At 47.4% G+C, this 16,965-nt stretch overlaps 2 protein-coding genes across 5 annotated transcripts in view; one reads left to right on the top strand and one right to left on the bottom strand.

The window, feature by feature from the left end:
• ITSN2 (intersectin 2) overlaps positions 1-11,682 on the top strand; it is an 88,522-nt gene extending 76,840 nt beyond the window's left edge. For all 3 annotated transcript variants that reach the window (XM_063330577.1, XM_063330579.1, XM_063330578.1), the window contains 11 exons: positions 1,311-1,432; positions 2,801-2,907; positions 4,200-4,383; positions 5,261-5,359; positions 5,533-5,700; positions 6,571-6,783; positions 7,498-7,619; positions 8,172-8,254; positions 8,599-8,682; positions 8,947-9,120; positions 10,254-11,682. In XM_063330577.1, the coding sequence (XP_063186647.1) occupies positions 1,311-1,432; positions 2,801-2,907; positions 4,200-4,383; positions 5,261-5,359; positions 5,533-5,700; positions 6,571-6,783; positions 7,498-7,619; positions 8,172-8,254; positions 8,599-8,682; positions 8,947-9,120; positions 10,254-10,411 (1,514 nt within the window). In that variant the 3' untranslated portion in view covers positions 10,412-11,682. The remainder of the gene's footprint in view (positions 1-1,310; positions 1,433-2,800; positions 2,908-4,199; positions 4,384-5,260; positions 5,360-5,532; positions 5,701-6,570; positions 6,784-7,497; positions 7,620-8,171; positions 8,255-8,598; positions 8,683-8,946; positions 9,121-10,253) is intronic.
• Positions 11,683-11,692: 10 nt separating this feature from the next.
• FAM228B (family with sequence similarity 228 member B) overlaps positions 11,693-16,965 on the bottom strand; it is a 15,299-nt gene continuing 10,026 nt past the window's right edge. Inside the window, exons 6-10 of one of the 2 annotated variants that reach the window (XM_063330589.1) lie at positions 15,476-15,553; positions 14,539-14,626; positions 14,289-14,433; positions 12,757-12,848; positions 11,693-11,879 (exon numbers count right to left, since the gene is read on the bottom strand). In XM_063330589.1, coding sequence (XP_063186659.1) covers positions 12,806-12,848; positions 14,289-14,433; positions 14,539-14,626; positions 15,476-15,553 — 354 coding nt within the window. In that variant the 3' untranslated portion in view covers positions 11,693-11,879; positions 12,757-12,805. Of the gene's footprint in view, positions 12,849-14,288; positions 14,434-14,538; positions 14,627-15,475; positions 15,554-16,965 lie in introns of both variants that reach the window. The other variant, XM_063330588.1, reaches the window with a different exon arrangement.

Below are 16,965 nucleotides of genomic sequence, written 5' to 3'. Positions count from 1 at the left end.
AGGGACCTTGAAGATCATCCAGTTCCAACCCCCCTGCCCTGGGCAGGGACACCTCCCACTAGACCAGGCTGCTCCAAGCCCCATCCAGCCTGGCCTTGGACACCTCCAGGGATGGGGTGTGTTCTAGTGACATGAATAAAGTGGTGGTGTAGTGTCCTACGTGTGTTCGGGTGCTCCATCTGTTAGCACAGTACCTCCGTGCTGTAGGTCACGCTGCCTCTCCCGACACCTGTAAACTTTCAAAAAGCCTCGTTCCTCTAGAAATGCCGGATCTAAATGAGTCCCTGCGACGTCCTTTCTGCTCTCCTGCAAAATCCACAGGTCACGCTGTATTAAAACCTGATGCCGTCACATCAAACAGTAGATGTATGTTCTCAAACGCTCCGCGATTGTTTATTTTCTTTTCCCCCGCCCCGCTACGCTGCAGTGCTCTGCTGGCACGCGCGGGCTAACAGCGGCGTCGGGGTTCGGCTTTCTGTGCTCCCCTTTACCCATCTAAACATATTCACCGCTTCCTTTTTACCAGTTTTCGATTTGGTTACTAAATTTCAGACATCGTTGTCGTGCTTACTAACGTGTGTCAGCAGAGAAAACGCCGCGGGAAGCTGCAGGGTCTGCATGTTATTACCGAAAATTGCGATTTGTGTCACTGAATGGCTGTGTGTTCCCGTGCATGACTGTGATTATTCAGACTTGATGCATAAACACAATTCAACGTATTTCAGGCTCATTCTGTTTCTAAACGAGAAAAACAGTTGTGCAACTGTGAAGTTACGCAACTGTAACACTATGCGTTATAACTTTACAAATCTGTTCTGGTGGTTCGTATCATAAATTAATCGCGGAGGCAGGGTGCTTTAGAAATGGGGTAGAGATTAAAGGTGCAATGTCCTAAGTCAGACCCAGACACGTTCTAGATGACTTCATCTCACGAAGGACATTGTGTAAGGTAAGAGAAAACCAGAGTCTTGACAACGGTGTGGCAGAAAAGGGGAGGAGATGAGAGAAATCATCAGACAAATGGAGCGGCAGGAAGTCAGGAATTCTTTTTTGGCATCACATTACAAAAACAAGGGATGTTAGAAGAAATAAAAGGTGACAGACTAAAAAATGACAGAAAGCGGGGAGGGGGTTGATGAGTGCATCACTCGATTTTGAAACCCGCTGCTGCTGTGGACAGGGTTTCTAAAGAGAACCACCGTGTGTGTATATAGGCTGAACCGTCGGCGGGTGTGTGTTGATGCAATTTTGTTAATTCCTCAGATCTGATGGCCTGAGCGGGATCTAAACTACTGGCTTACTTCTTGTAGGGTGTGCTGATCTCCAAAGCCTTGACACTATGCAACCAATGGAAAGGAAGAGGCAGGGCTACATTCACGAACTCATTCAGACGGAAGAAAGGTATATGGACGATCTTCAGCTTGTCTTAGAGGTGAGATGTCTCAGATGTGAAGATGCATTTGGGAAAAGAACACCTCTGTCCTACTGAATAATAGCGATAAAGGGATCGTTACAAATTGTGAAAAGTGAGAGGAAGAAAGTGTGAGTGCTTCCCTTTCTAGCGAGCGTTATGTGGTTGTTCACCAGGCAAAAACCTCACGTTGTGAAAGCCATCGTCTTACAAGGACCTTCCTGCGTTCCACATCTGGGCTCCCCAGTTCAAGAGGGACAGGGAACTGCTGGAGAGGGTGCAGCAAAGAGCCACCAAGATGATGAGGGGACTGGAACACCTCTCTTATGAAGAAAGACTGCGGGATTTGGGTCTCTTCAGTCTGGAAAAAAGACAACTGAGGGGGGACCTTATCAACACTTATCAATACTTAAAGGGTGGGTGTCAGGAGGATGGGGCCAGGCTCTTCTCAGTGGTGCCCAGTGACAGGACAAGAGGTAACGGGCACAAACTTGAGCACAGGGAGTTCCACCTAAACATGAGGAGGAACTTCTTTCCTTTGAGGGTGGCAGAGCCCTGGCACAGGCTCCCCAGAGAGGTGGTGGAGTCTCCGTCTCTGGAGACATTCCAAACCTGCCTGGACGCATTCCTGTGCCACCTGCTTTGGGTGACCCTGCTCTGGCAGGGGGTTGGACTAGATGATCTCCAGAGGTCCCTTCCAACCCTATGATTCTATGATCCTGCTCTCAGGTGTTCGGGCTCAGTGTAAAGATGCTGGGCCAGGCCGGGATGTCTGCCAAAGCTGCCCAGGCTCATGACAGAAGCTGTATAAGCACCATAAAAGTTTATCATCTGCCTTCGTCTCCGATTTTATTTCTGGAGGCCAGACCACCTCAGTGGGCAGGGCAGGAACTGGCCGGCATTAGGAGGTCTGGGACCTCTCTCTGTAAAACAGCTCTGTGGTGAAGTGTTCAAGATGTTAAACAGCCTGAGGTACACGGGTTCTCTGCTGGCCAGAGGTCTTGTGCCGAGGGTCCCCGCAAGAAGCTGTAGCTCTGGACGCAGGTTGACTGTGAGCGCTCTGGGGATGGGGACGGGTGTGATGCGTCAGTGCAGTTTGTGGAGCAGTTGACTCCGAAATGATGGGAATGCTCTGCTGAACGCTCAGCCTGCGGGTCCCAGTGCTTGTCCCTGCGTCACAAATGGTGACGGCGGTGTCAGAATGAGGTCACGCGCTCAGGAAAAATAGCGACAGCTGTCACAAGCGCTAGTAAGGAATTGCTTTTAACTTCTCCTGGGAAGCTGGACACTGAGCGTTCAAAAAAAGCAGAATCACCGCTAGGCTAACCAAGAGGCTGAGCTGCTTTTCTCTCTGAAGAATCTCTCACCTTTCAAATTTTTTGACCGCAGGTTTTTCAGAAACCGATGGCTGATTCGGGCTGTCTCACAGAAGGAGAAATGGGGCTGATCTTTGTTAACTGGAAGGAACTCATCATGTCAAATACAAAGCTACTGAAGTGAGTACTTACCCACATTCTGATGTTTTTCTCCTCATCTTTATTCTCTTGTTCCTTTCCCCAGGAAGTTTTCTGGTTTTCCTGTAAATGTTTCTGTCCTTGCTGATTATTTCCTGTGCACACGTGCATTCGGAACAGCTAAATGCGTTCAGACCACCTCACAAAGAAGTTTTATGAGAGAGAGGGGAATAAACAGCAAGAACAGACGCACATTTGCTGTAATACCTTAGAAACAGAGCCTACACAAAAGCATCCGCATGGGAGGCGTTCTTCCCAGTTTTCTGCAAAGCAACCTTCTGTTCTCTAAAAATAAACTTTGGAGAGACAAAGTGGCTAATAATTCATTGAAACGGGATGCTGGTTGAATGTAGAGATTGATGCCGATTGTCCCAGAAGCCTCTGAGGAGAGTCTCAGTCCCGCAGACCCATCAGGCAGATGGTTCGGCTCAGCGTGTGGTGCTTGGGGCTCAGAATCACAGAATCTTCATGGCTGGAAAGGACCTTTGAGATCATCGAGTCCAACCAAACAACCTACAATCTCTGCCACTAGGGCATGCCCTGAAGTGCCACATCTAGACGTTTCTTAAACACCTCTAGGGATGGTGACTCAACCCCCTTCCTGGGCAGGCTGTTCCAGTGCCTGACCACTCTTTCAGTAAAGGAATTCTTCCCAATATCTAACCTAAACCACCCCTGCCGCAACTTCAGACCATTTCCTCTGGTCCTGTCATTATTCACCTGGGAGAAGAGGCCAACACCCACCTCTCTCCACCCTCCTTTCAGGGAGTTGTAGAGGGCAATGAGGTCTCCCCTCAGCCTCCTCTTCTCCAAGCTAAACATGCCCAGCTCCCTCAGCCTCTCCTCATATGCCCTGGTCTCCAGACCCCTCACCAGCCTGGTAGCTCTCCTCTGGACACGCTCCAGCACTTCAATGTCCCTCTTGTACAGAGGGGCCCAGAACTGAACACAGTGCTCGAGGTGAGGCCTCACCAGTGCCGAGTACAGAGGCACCATCACTTCCCTGCTCCTGCTGGCCACGCTATTCCTGATACAAGCCAGAATGCTGTTGGCCTTCTTGGCCACCTGGGCACACTGCTGGCTCATGTTAAGCTGGCCGTCCACCACCACCCCCAGGTCCTTTTCTGCTGCACCACCTGGAAGCGCCCGTGCCGCGTAAGGGAATTCACCTCGCAGGCTTGCGTCCTTTCAGAGATGGATGTTGTAGGGATCTTCTTGACTTTGGCCTCGCAGACTTGGCAGCCAAGTTGGATGGTGATTTCTTTCCTCTCCAGAGCCTTGCGAGTGCGTAAGAAAACGGGAGGAGAAAAAATGCCAGTGCAGATGATTGGGGACATCTTGGCAGCAGAGCTCTCCCACATGCAGGCCTACATTCGGTTCTGCAGCTGCCAGCTTAACGGAGCTTCGTTGCTGCAGCAGAAAACCGATGAAGATGCTGATTTCAAAGACTACTTAAAGGTATCTTATTCAGTAGCTTTTGTGCTTTCTCCTTTCCTCAATGACAGGAGCCCGTCTAACCGGCACCGACCAGATCAAAATAACCCAAAAGAGTAAAATCTTGCAAAAGTAGCTAAGAGCCTTCCAAGGTGTATTTATATGATGACCATAGTTAACGCTGTGTGCGCTTTTTATTTATATACCTGTCTTTCTCTCTAGCTGATCTATTATTCCACTTCCCATTCCATTGCTCGTTGCTTCAGTGTAACGCTAACCCTGCAAAGCGTCTGCACCTTCCCAAAAAATTCATGCTGTCCGAAGGGGTAAGAGTCTGTGGAGCTGAAATAAAAGAAGCTGTTGCCCTGAACGTGCTTCTAATTCAGCGGGGGTGCAGCGTGTCGGAACGGTGGGGTGGCAGCGGGGCCAGAGGTGCGCCGCGAGCGTCACAGCCAGGCACGCTGCAGAAATAAAGCAGGAATTGCTGCCATACTGCAGCTGATGCGGGGGCTTGGAGGCCGTGAAAAGAGAAATGCCGGAACTGTCGACATCAGGCGTTTGTTTCTTTTATTGCTTTGTGTTTTTTAAAACGTGCACAGAGCCTGTAATGTGAAAATAAAAGCTGGAACGGTTTTGAATCTAAGGATTCCGCATGAACAATGATCTGGCGGCTTACGCTGGCAAAGCGTCCGCGTACAGTGGCATCCGCGTACAGTGACAGCGGCGGCTCTCCTGTTTGTTCTAGATACAAGTATTGTTTGCTTACCATAAAATCTAAGATTTCTTGGAACGCCTGGAAAAATGAATCTGATCAGACAATTTTCAGTTTTCAGCGCAGTGAGGCAGCTGTTTCTTGATGAGTAATGTGGTGTCTGTGTTTAATCTCTGGGTTGCCCCATAGAAACTTGCCTTGGACCCTCGCTGCAAAGGAATGCCCCTCTCCAGTTTCCTCCTGAAACCTATGCAGAGAATCACCCGCTACCCTCTGCTCATAAAGAGTGTGAGTACCCTCAGCCAGGCTTCGTAAGCGAACGCTTTGGAGTTTGATCTCGATAGCAAAAGCCAAAAAAAAAAAAGCCTTGTCCCTTTATGGGGACTTCTCTGAGAGTGCGGAGAAGTACCTGTGCTTACCTCTGGTCTTGTCTGGATTTCTCCCCTTTTGGTCCATACCAGATTCTAGAGAACACTCCAGAAAATCACCCCGATCACAGTAACCTCAAGCTTGCCTTGGAGCGTGCGGAGGAGCTGTGCTCTCAAGTTAACGAAGGCGTGCGTGAGAAAGAGAACTCGGACAGGCTGGAATGGATACAGTCCCACGTGCAGTGCGAAGGTCTTGCTGAGGTAGCCGCGTTGATACGCTGCACGGCGGCGGCTTTTCTGAGCCATTTTAGAAAGGCCGGGGTGGGGAATGGGGGTCCTTGCTCACATTCGTTATTGCAACACGATTCTCTGCTGAGCTCTCGGCAGAGAAGCTTTTATTATCTTCTGCTCACAGCCATAATGTGGTGAGCCCTCACTTTTGCATGATTTTGTCAGTGGGGAAATCTTGATTTATCAGCTTAAACCTGATACCATTTAAACCGTTAAACGAACAGAAATAATAACTCTTATCTCTGAAGTTCTACCCATGCTGCTGCTGCCCTAAGTCAGGTGGTGCTATGTGGAATTTCACTTAGTGTGTGTTTCCAAGGGTTTTCCTTCAGGCAGAAGGGGCACGGAAGCCCGCACTGCCAGATCCTCAAAGGCAGGGGAGGGTTCAGGCTCCTGCACCTTTGAGGACAGCCTTCAAAATGAGGTGTTGTGACAGTTCTCCGCTGGCTGCTTAAGGAATCGGGGCTCGACAGGCCCAGAAGGTCTGTCCTGGTTCCATCACCTAATTGTGCACCCGGGAGAGGTGACCTGACGGCAGACTCTGCGGGCTCTTCTTAAACACGGCTTCTGGGCAACAGAAAAGTGGCCATGAGATAAATGCCTTCATCCAGTCAGACCCGGGTGTGTGTTGTTGGTAAGGGTTAAATCTACTTGAAGTTGGGAGCAGCGCTGATACCATGGCAGATCATAAAACAGTTTCCCTTCTTTCCGTTTGTAACTAAATTCGTTAAACAAAACAGAAGAGGATGCCAGCTTGAGCAGCCTCCGCTGTGGACCGGAGCAGGAACTGATGTCTGTCTGCATTAACTTGCTGCTACTGACGGGTTTTGTCTCTCCTAGCAACCGGTGTTCAACTCCCTCACAAACTGCTTGGGACCACGGAAGCTCCTGCACAGTGGCAAGCTGTACAAGGCCAAGAGCAGTAAGGAGCTGTACGGCTTCCTCTTCAATGACTTCCTCCTGCTCACCTACATGGTTAAACAGTTTGTCTCTTCCGGCTCCGATAAACTCTTCAGCCCCAAATGCAACTCCCAGTTCAAAATGTACAAAATGGTGAGTGAAGCAGGGTGCCCCGCGGGCGCGTTGGTACAGTGGGACCTGGCTTCTCATGAGGAACGCTGTTCTCCCCGCCGGGACGAGCTGCCTGGGCCTGGCTGATCGTTTGCTGTCAGACGGGCACTATGCCGTTTGGCTCAGCCCCTGGAAAAGGACAGGCTTTTGTCTCTTGGTTTTATAAACACTCGTTTCCACTTTGGGGTGAAAGGGCAGAAACTGCATTGTGCCTGAGCAGCTTTTGAACATCAAAAGCTGGAGCCTTGACTTGAGTGCACAAGTTCCTGCATCCTCAAGAACATACCTGTCCTTCTTAGAAAACAGTGAAAGGTGCAAAACTTCAGTCCCTGTGTCCACACGGTGCGTGTTCTCAAGGTTTTGCAGCTGGGGGGATAAGTTTGAGTATTGGGGCTGCTTTCCGCCAGGGAAGCTGTGGGATCTCCGGGATTTCCAGGCTCCACGCTGCAGCTCTGCTTACGCGGTCCTGCCCCTTTCCCAAAGTTCCTCCTCGAGTGAAACAGAATGGAGTGTATCGCCAGGGTAGTTTTTTCTCTCAGTCCTTTCTCACATCCTTTATATGGTGATCTGATTGTTCGTCCCGTGTCCTTCGACGTTCATTTTCCCTACAGCAAAACAATGTATTGAAACATCCTTGTAGAGTTTCCGCTTATTGTCAGGGTGACGCTGCCGCAGCGATGTTTGCTTTTCTTTCAGCCTGTTTTCCTTAATGAAGTCCTAGTGAAAATGCCCACAGACCCTTCAAGTGATGAGCCGGTTTTCCACATATCACACATTGACAGAGTTTACACGCTTAAAACTGACAACATTAACGAGCGGTGAGTACTCAAAATGCAGATCTGAGCTTAAACTTGTTGCTGATGGCTGCAGGCTGTTGCCAGGGAGCAGACATGGGGGTCTCTCAGTTCAGGAACAGGGTTTGGTCTCTCGGTCAGGAAATCCATTAGTTTGACTCTCATTTGAATTCCAAGTTTTCTCTGATTTTGTTCTGCTTGCGCGGAAGCTGCTGCAGTGGAATCAAGTCACATCTGCTGCTCCTGGATGTTACAGTTGTATAGAAGAATAGTCCAGGGCTGCAAAGTCCTGCATCCCATAGATTTTTCCCCAGTCCTGGTCAGTCTTTAATGTGACCCAGCAGCCTTTAATAAAAGACCGGCTCCACTTCCATTTATTTAGGCTGATGTGGAAGTGTGGCATGAGATGAAATCTGAAAACTCTATCACTTTAGTCCTTGAACTAACTTGATTCGTGATGCCTCTGAAACCCAGTGGGGGTAAAAAAAATGGCAAAAGCGATTGGGGCGGAGTCGCTGATACTGAGGAATTTCCTGCCTCTGGTACAACCCTGACCGTAGGGATTGCTCTTTGCAGCACTGCCTGGGTCCAGAAAATCAAAGCAGCGTCAGAGCAGTACATCGAAACCGAGAAGAAGAAACGTGAAAAGGCTTATCAAGGTACCTACCGAGTTCTGTATTTCCCTCTCATCCACCCGGACTCGTGGGCAGGGCCTTTTCCGGAGGGTGCCACAGTCTCCCTGTAGGATCTCCCTCTTCAGATCTATTGCCAGTTTTTACAGTTGAACCAATCTGTTTATTTGGTGAGACACTGGCCCAGGTTGCCCAGAGAGGTGGTGGAGGCCCCATCCCTGGAGACATTCAAGGCCAGGCTTGATGAAGCTCTGAGCAACCTGATCTAGTTGAAGATGTCCCTGCTCACTGCAGGGGGGTTGGACTAGATGGCCTTTAAAGGTGCCTTCCAACCCAACACATTCTATGATTTCTGGCTTCTTTGTTCCCAGCGCGCTCACAGAAGACCTCTGGAATAGGACGCTTGATGGTGCACGTGATTGAAGCAACAGAGCTGAAGGCCTGTAAGCCCAATGGTAAGTAAAGGAAATAGTGCCAGATCACTTTTATTCCTGCGACGTTTGGCAAGGCTTGCTGAGAGGAGTCTGGCGATTGGAGAAACATTGTGGATTCAGCTGTGGATGCCAGAGTGAAGAACCAACTCTGTGCTGCTCTGGCACGTAGGGATTGCCTGACCCACACCTTCTGGATAGCAGCATCCACGGGTGTCCAGGCCGCCTCCAGATGGGGAGGGAGGTTTCTGCGCTGCAGAGGTGTTTCACTGCTCGTTCTGTGTTTAGGGAAGAGCAACCCGTATTGTGAAATCAGCATGGGCTCCCAGAGCTACACTACGAGGACCCTGCAGGACACCTTGAATCCCAAGTGGAACTTCAACTGCCAGTTCTTCATTAAGGATCTGTATCAGGATGTCCTGTGCATCACCATGTTTGACAGAGATCAGTTCTCACCCGATGGTAAGTGTGAACATTGGTTTTAGGAAAAGAAGGCTTTTTGGTGACTTGGGGTACACCGTTCCTCGGTTCCGAGAGCCTGTAGGTATGATTCCTTCCTGAGAAATGTATAAAAATGTCTCCTTGCTCAAGAGGTTCAGAAGTCCTCCAGAACCAGCAGCTCTGGGCAGTCAGGTTTCATCCCACTCTGGCTTTTGTATCAGACACAGAAGGATTATTTTGTCAAGCTGGGGAGACAGAGAAGTCGAAAGCAGAAGTTTTTCAGGTGCCTGAAAATAAGGTGCTAGGTTATTATCAAGCTGTTGCACAGCAACAGTTTGATAAGCTTTCTTTTTTTGCTTGGAAACGGAACACATTTTTGGCAGCCGGTAGCTTCCAATACTTTTTCAAAGGTTAAGTGCTTTTTCAGGGCTCTGACACACAGTGGATTACTTCAGATTTGCAAGGTGCTGCCTTGACCCGAGTTGCCCTGTGTGTAACTGTAGCTCAGGCTTTTCTCCTGTCAGGTAACGGGACTTGGCGAGGCCGCTTCTCCCCGTTGGACAGCCGAGGCTGCTGGTTTTGCAGTTCATGGTAAACTTTTTAATGCACATGAACACACAAAGATAATTATATATGAAACGTCCAGAAAGAGGGTGTCTTGTTTCTGAACAGGACTGTAAACCTACTCGAGGCAGTAGAGGTTCAACGTCGTCGTTCTTGTGAAAAGAATGATATATACGCCTAGTTAAAAGTTGGCTGAACCAAAATAGTTGGGTTTGGTTTTTTATTGTCTTCGTAGCACCGCAGCTGACTTGTAAAGAGGTTCCATCGCTTAACTCTGACCCTCCAGCTCTAAGAGTTAACATTTGAAATTGCGTTTCTGAAAGGGAGCTGTATTTTTAAAGCCCTTAGATCAAACAGAGGCATGTTTTCCACCCTAATTCCGTAGCATTTTTTCTATTTTTTCTAAAAATACTACTTTTTGTCACTGCTGGCTGATTTACACTGGGCTGAGGGCTAGTCAACAGAAAGCTTGGGAGCAGTGCTCTGGAACTGAAGACACACTATGTAGCGTCGCTGCTTAACCTGACACTTTCACATCTTCTAAGCTTAAGTCTTTGCTTAATGAGATTTCTGATTCATTTGCCCAACAGATTTTTTGGGTCGCACTGAAGTTCCAGTAGCAAAAATCAGAACAGAACAAGAAAGCAAAGGCCCCATGACTAAACACTTACTGCTGCATGAAGTTCCAACGGGAGAAGTCTGGGTGCGTTTTGACCTGCAGCTCTTTGACCAGAAAACACTCCTCTAAGAACACTTTTTTTTTTAATTTATGAAGGACAACTGACGCTGACAGCCTGAACGTTTTCTGTAAAAGATTCCTTGCCCCACGCTGCTTATTAAGCAAGAATTCCTGCTGCTTCCATGTTTCCTTTTAGTTATCGGGTTGCGCTTAGTTCCTCGCAGCGTTCGAAGTTGTTGTTGATCTATGCAAACACAAATGTTACTGTACATGCAGTACTATAGCTCAGTGCCTTTTTATTATGTTGGAATATCTTGGGTTTGGATGCCAATGTTTCCATTTTCAGGGCCATAAAAAGTATTAGGTAGAAATGTGGCATCAAGATGTATGTATATTTTACCACTTGGTCTCACATAGACTGAGGAATGGTTTAGCTCAGCACTGGAATCATTCCATTTGAAATCTGAAAAGTGATATCCACTGGAATCTTCTCGTCTCAGGATGATAGTTTTAAGGATTAAATGCTGAAGAAGCCTTAGCACTGGAGAAGCCTCCGCTGTATTGTATATTCTTCAAGAATCAAGTGTAGTTCTTTACTTGACTTAGTTCCGCACTGAAATCAGTAACTGCTACTTGATTTTTTTGTTTCTGATTCAGTTTGATTCATCGTTCTTTGCTGCGACAATGGGGTTGTGAAGAATAACTAGAAAAAAAATATTTTAAATACTGTGACCCACAGTAATGTGGAAAAATACTCTTTGTCTTTTGGTTTGGTTTTTTTTCCTAAATGTAAGTTATTTGTGTACATTTCCTTGGTCTTGCAGACCTCCATGTGAATCTTGAAGCTTTGACATTGCCAACATGTATATAGAGAGTAAAATATAAGTTTATTAATGTAATTTGTCTACAGATGTTTATTGATGCATAGTGATTTTTAAGAAGTATATTTTATTGTACAGGGGAATGTGAAATAACGAGAAAAACTTAAAGGATTAAATTCAAGAAAAGTTTATTACGAGTTTAAAAGGTTTGATTGGGGGAACTGTCGCCCCAACACGAATATGTAAAATGAGACTGGTTGAAAGCAAAAACTTTCTCTTGGTAACAGAATCAGGGATGGTTAAAAAAAAAAAAAACAGCAAAAGGGTTTGTTTATAAAGGATTGGATACATTGTAACCGTTTTACTGCCTGCTTCAACTGCTTTGTTAAAAAAGCCCAGCAGGCAATTCTGAGCGGCGCGTGCCCTTGTTTTCCGCGGGCGCCGCGATACCTCCTGATGTCTGACAGCGTCACACCCGCTGGCCATCTGTGCACCCTCCTGTTACAGGGCTGAGGCAACCTCTGTTACTTTTAACACTTTTCTGTGGTTCAGTTATTTCTAATCCTAAATAAAAGTAAATCTTGGCAACTCTTGAGAGCTCGTGTCTGTACAGTGGGAGTTTGGAGCTTCTTGAACAAGCACAGAGAAAATTCTGTTTTCAGGCTTGGACGCCAGAGCTGCTGTGCAGTGCCACCAGCGGGGAGGCAGGGACCACACTGGAACAAGAGGGAAACCGATTTGCAGGGCACCGACCGCATTTGTCGCTCAGCACCGACTCTCTGAAAAGTGCTAGACATCTTGTACAAGAACACTTTCCATCTCCCCCTCCTGCCTTCTCCAAACACACAATATAGATGTTAAAGTTTGGTTTACCGCTTGTACACTGCCTCCAGGAGAAAGTCCTTTGAAACCTTGGTAGTAACCTAATAATGTTTTGCAAGATATTCGCTATGGGAGTTCTGATAAGGAGCCGAACAAACAAAACCAGGTAATTATTTCCTTATTAGTGCTTTCTAAGTACACATCTGCTAAACCCCGCGCAGAGCCAGCAGCACCTTCTCCTCCTTCTCATTCAAAGAGATGCTTTGTTCTTAAATCTTAAGGTGACCTCTTTCAGCTTCATGCAAAATTGCAACAGCAGATTTTGCAAGCTTTGCCCTTCCCTCTGCCCGCTGCTAACATTCACGCTTCTTGTAACGTGAAATACAGCGGACGTGGCTGTAGCCGTTGCCAGAGCTGGGCTTAACACATAGATTCTGCACTGCACGGAAGAGGGGCCTAGCAGATGTCTTTGACTTCGCTCACCAGTTCATCTCCTTTAACGCAAAGGCTCTGTCACCCTATAAACCAGAGAACATCAGCACTGTCTTTGTAGAGCTGAGCCTAAGTTAAACCGCCTAAACTAGCAGGTTGTGGCCTGTAGTGCTGGAGCTGGAAATAACAGGAGCAGCATCTCAAACGTTTCTTTGGTTGCTGGGCAACAGTACTTCAGAACCACATGTTTAGGACAATGAATTTATTGCAGTTTGCCAGAAGACCTGGTCTGTAATCACTTGTTTTGGCAGAAGATGTCGTGTATTTTGGAAATGGTACCTTCTGATGGCTGTGCTTGCCGCTGCAGTCAGCCAGAGGACAGGTGACATCATTGGCTCTCACTGTCTTTGTGGTGGCTGATGACTTTCCGCCTTTAAACAGAAGTGAAAACTGTTGCCAGGTCATGCAACACGAAGGCCGCTGTAGCGCAGCAGAGCTCCCTGCACTAGCTCTTCCCCACACTGAGTCACTCCAGGAAATGTTTGTCTTTGTGACCAGTTTTTCCTCCTAGAAGGCACCATTATCCTGTAACTGCTCTAAACATGCTGGAGTAAAGCCCTGGGCCAGTAAGAGGCATAAAACTCAAGGGCAGGGGCTGGCAGGGGAGAGAGTGGGCCCGGTTCAGGAGGCCATCAGGCTCCCAGTTCAGCTTTGACATCCTTGTCACCGGGGAGCAGGAGTTCTCTTAAATGTTGTATACTGCAATGGTGGAACCAGAGAGCTTTCGAAAGGGGTGAATAAGAGCACTGGGACTTCAAAAAAACAACAACATAATTTAAAAAAAAAAAAAAAAAAAAGTAAAAATCACTCTTGGCTGATCCCCAAATGCTTCTCTATCAGGGCAGGCCAGCTGGGGCTCTCTGCTCTTCTCAGCTTAGGCAGCTCATCGCTGCGCCGGTTCAGTTCACCATTAGTGCTCGACTCTATATCGAGCCCAATCAGCCTGTACACCAAAAAAACCCTGTTATGAAGCTCAGCTATAGGACACAACTTTCTGGAGTGGGGTGTAGCTCCCTCAGCACAAGGCGCTTCTTTACAGGACCAGCCTCAAGGGACACTCTTGGCCAAGAGAGCTGGGACAGTTTAGCATGGAGAAGAGAAGGCTTGGGGGGATCTCATCAATACCTTTACAAATACCTGAAGGGAGAGTACAAAGAAAACAGAGCCAGGTACTTTTCAGTGGTGCCCAGTTGACAGGAGGAGAGGCAATGGGGACAAACTGGAACACAGGAGGTTCCCTCTGACCATCAAGAAACACTGTTCCACTGTGAAGGTGACAGTCCACTGGCACAGGCTGCCTAGAGAAGTTGTGAATTCTCCATCCTTGGAGACTTGGTCCTGGGCAGTGGCAGGGGAGGTTGGACACGATGACTGAGAGAGGTCCCTTCCAACCTCAGCCAGTCTGTGACACAATTATGACCTCCCTCTGCTCCCAAAATCTAGAAACTAATAGCAAAAAATAAACCCAAACCCAAAGCAAATATGAACATGAAATCCTTTCAGATCTTCCAGTAAAGCACCCAGGAGATATTCCATGGCTTGACCTGTAGGACTGGCTGCATGCAGAAAACGCCCTACCAAAAGCCACTTTATTTCAAGGCTCAGCTTGACCAGCAACGCTCTACTTCAGTACATCCTGCTGTCCACTGCACACCTGAAGGCTTTCCCTTCACCAACACTCCTTTCTCAGGAGAAATACACAGTAAAGCAGAATTCACCATGAAATTTAAGTTTTAGCAAAAAGCAGGACAACCGCCTCATCCACTGTAGCTGTTGTGCTGCCTCTCAACGAACGCCACATTAGCTCTTACCTCCTCATTTGGTGGACCTCACTAGCAATGTAGGCATGTGGTACCTTCAGCCACTCAACTGCATCCATACGTTGTCGGCTCAAAGGAAGCAGCGGCCGTTCTGCTTTACTGAGTTCGGTCAGCTCTTTGGAAGAGTACGGTCTTCCTGGCAGGAAAGTATAAAAAGTGTTTCGTGTGAGGATCTGCTGTCACAAGCAAGGCTGGCCCCCTTGATGAAACACTTCTAAGGGATACCAATTGTTTAAAATACCTGTCTCACACTGCTTGATAATGCCTGTCTCAGTAAACTTTCTTTGAATGTCTTCTAACAGAGGATCCTGTAAAGTTGGTATTGAAACCTGTGACAGAGACAGCTATTTCATGCTTACGCACCAACATAGGCACTTTGTCAAAAAGTCTCAAAGACCACAGTCAGAGTGACTGTCAAAGTACTGTTGGTTAGCAGGGAAAGAGCATCAACCTCATTTTTTATTAATAAAAACAAGAGGCGCAGACCTGAGTGGCCTGAAAAACAGAGTATCTCAGCTCCTAAGGCAGGCCATAACACATTCAACAACTCCACCACAAAGTTAGACCATGGGCATGAGATCTGATCTCCTGGAGACAGCTGATCTTGATGAACCCTGCGTGGCACATTGCAATGAAGTATCAGCTCAGTCCCCACAGCTGCCCAAATCTCAAAGCATCCAGAAGGGATTTAGAGAATTGCACTCCATGGATTTGTGTCCAAGTCCTACCCAACTCTTCTATTAGGTAGCCAAGTCTTTGGTGCATTTGAGTGAGCTTCTGTAAAGATGATCCGAGCTGTAGATTTTTTCCTTCTACAGAGCACACACTCCACTTGCCTGGGAACTCACCAACCCTCTTTAGACAGGACACTTCCCACACTGCCACAATGAATTTGAAATGAAGAAGAACCTCCCTCCCCTGCCATTGCCTACTCTGCCTCCAAATCTGGGCTTAGTATGGATCCAAAGCATGCTCCTGGTGAAAACCATTTTCAGTCTTGGGCTTGAATCCAGCAGGAGCTGGGACCCCTATTTGTTCAGTTCATAAAACTAGAATGCGTTGCTCTACACCAGTCCCATAGCAGCACATCGGTAACACGCTCTGCCTCCTCTCTAACCAGGAACTTCCCGCTGGTCAAAGGGTGCCTCTAAACCTCACGACAGAAACAACCATCACACCTTCCAGCAGTCTGTACATGTCTTCAGGAAGAACGGGTCGTACTCTGATGGGTCATAAGCTTCCAAAGCCACATAGCCCTGTGGGAGAAGCAAGTAAGTGGGTCAGGTCTTGGAAGCTATTCTGATATAAAAAAAAAAAACAGTAAGAGAGCAGCCAGACTAGGTATTACACAGCCAGGCATGGTAGAAGCAGAGCACCAGAGGTGGAGGAGAAAAGGACTCCCAAATTTTCACATGCTGCACCTCAGAAGGAAGGTGACTGAAGTGTAACTGGAAAATTCCTCCATCCATTTTAATTTATCATAGGCATAAATACATAATAAATGATTTCATGAAGCATCCAGAAATAATTACAGGCTAAAATGCTAATCACAACCAGGGCAGTCAAGAAAATGGAAGTGTCATTCAAGGGAAAATGTTTTGACTGAGAAGGAAACAGATATTAGAAAGAAAAGAAAAGAAAAATGAAAGAAGTGACTGAGCCCCCACCATCCATAGCCCTAGGCAAGTTACTAGTCTGCGAGATGTGAGCTCCAAGTCAAGGTCATGAGCATGCTTTTCTATCGATATATAGAAGTACTTAATGGTCCAGACCACAGCTCCATCTCATCAAGAACTCTGCCTGCAACAAACTTCGTATTCTGCAGTTCAAGTTCCCTATGAGCAGAGTTAGCTGAGGAACAGCAAGTACCACCACTTGGTGTTACTACTGATGCAAAGACCAAAGAACACCAGATCGAACAGGCTCTCAAGAGCTGAACAGCTACTGATGTCGACACACTGATCAACTCTGAGCCTGAGGAAGGTGAATTACAACCATTTTTTCTCCAAATTATAATGCACTGTTTACAGCCAATAAGCCAGGACATACCTAAATTGCATCAGATGACAAAACAAAACATGTAAGTAAAAAACCCAAAAAACCCCAGAGAACAGAGGCCACAAGCGATGCCCTAAGAACAGTAAGAACAGGGCAAGCATATAAAATACTTCTGCCTACTACTCTCAGTCATTCTTCCAAAAACTTGCAAATGAAGTTTTTCGGCTTTCTTGTGCAGACAATTCTCCAGGGGTCCCAGGAAGAAAAAGGAGCATTCAGCCCCTGGCCCTCTGGGTCTCAGCCCTACACAGTTCTTTTTGGCAATCTGTGGGTGCGATTTCAGTGAGTTGAGAGTTGGAAAAAACATACTTTAACATGAACAGTTCAGGAGCGCTGCAAGACGGGTCCAAACCCAAAAAAGCAGGATCTGCAGTAGGTTTAAGAGGTCACTGTGTTGAAGGTGCTGACATGGGCGAGTGAGCCAGGCCCCAAAGGCCTGTGCTGTTCCCAGACACTCAGCAGGCACCTGGGCAGCTCCGGGGCTGAAGCTACTGCTAAGCATGACCACAGCTGCCTCTGCAGGGGCCTCTGTTCCCCAGGATCTGGCAGGTCCCCAGAGAGCAAGCAGCAGCTGCGCTTACTACCTCCTGTTTCTTTCTCTGGAAAGCTT

The sequence above is a fragment of the Chroicocephalus ridibundus genome, chromosome 3, assembly GCF_963924245.1.
Source record: "Chroicocephalus ridibundus chromosome 3, bChrRid1.1, whole genome shotgun sequence".
Taxonomy (NCBI): domain Eukaryota; kingdom Metazoa; phylum Chordata; class Aves; order Charadriiformes; family Laridae; genus Chroicocephalus; species Chroicocephalus ridibundus.
The sequence above is the reverse complement of the archived record's forward strand: the minus strand, read 5'-3'. Positions and strand labels throughout refer to the sequence as shown.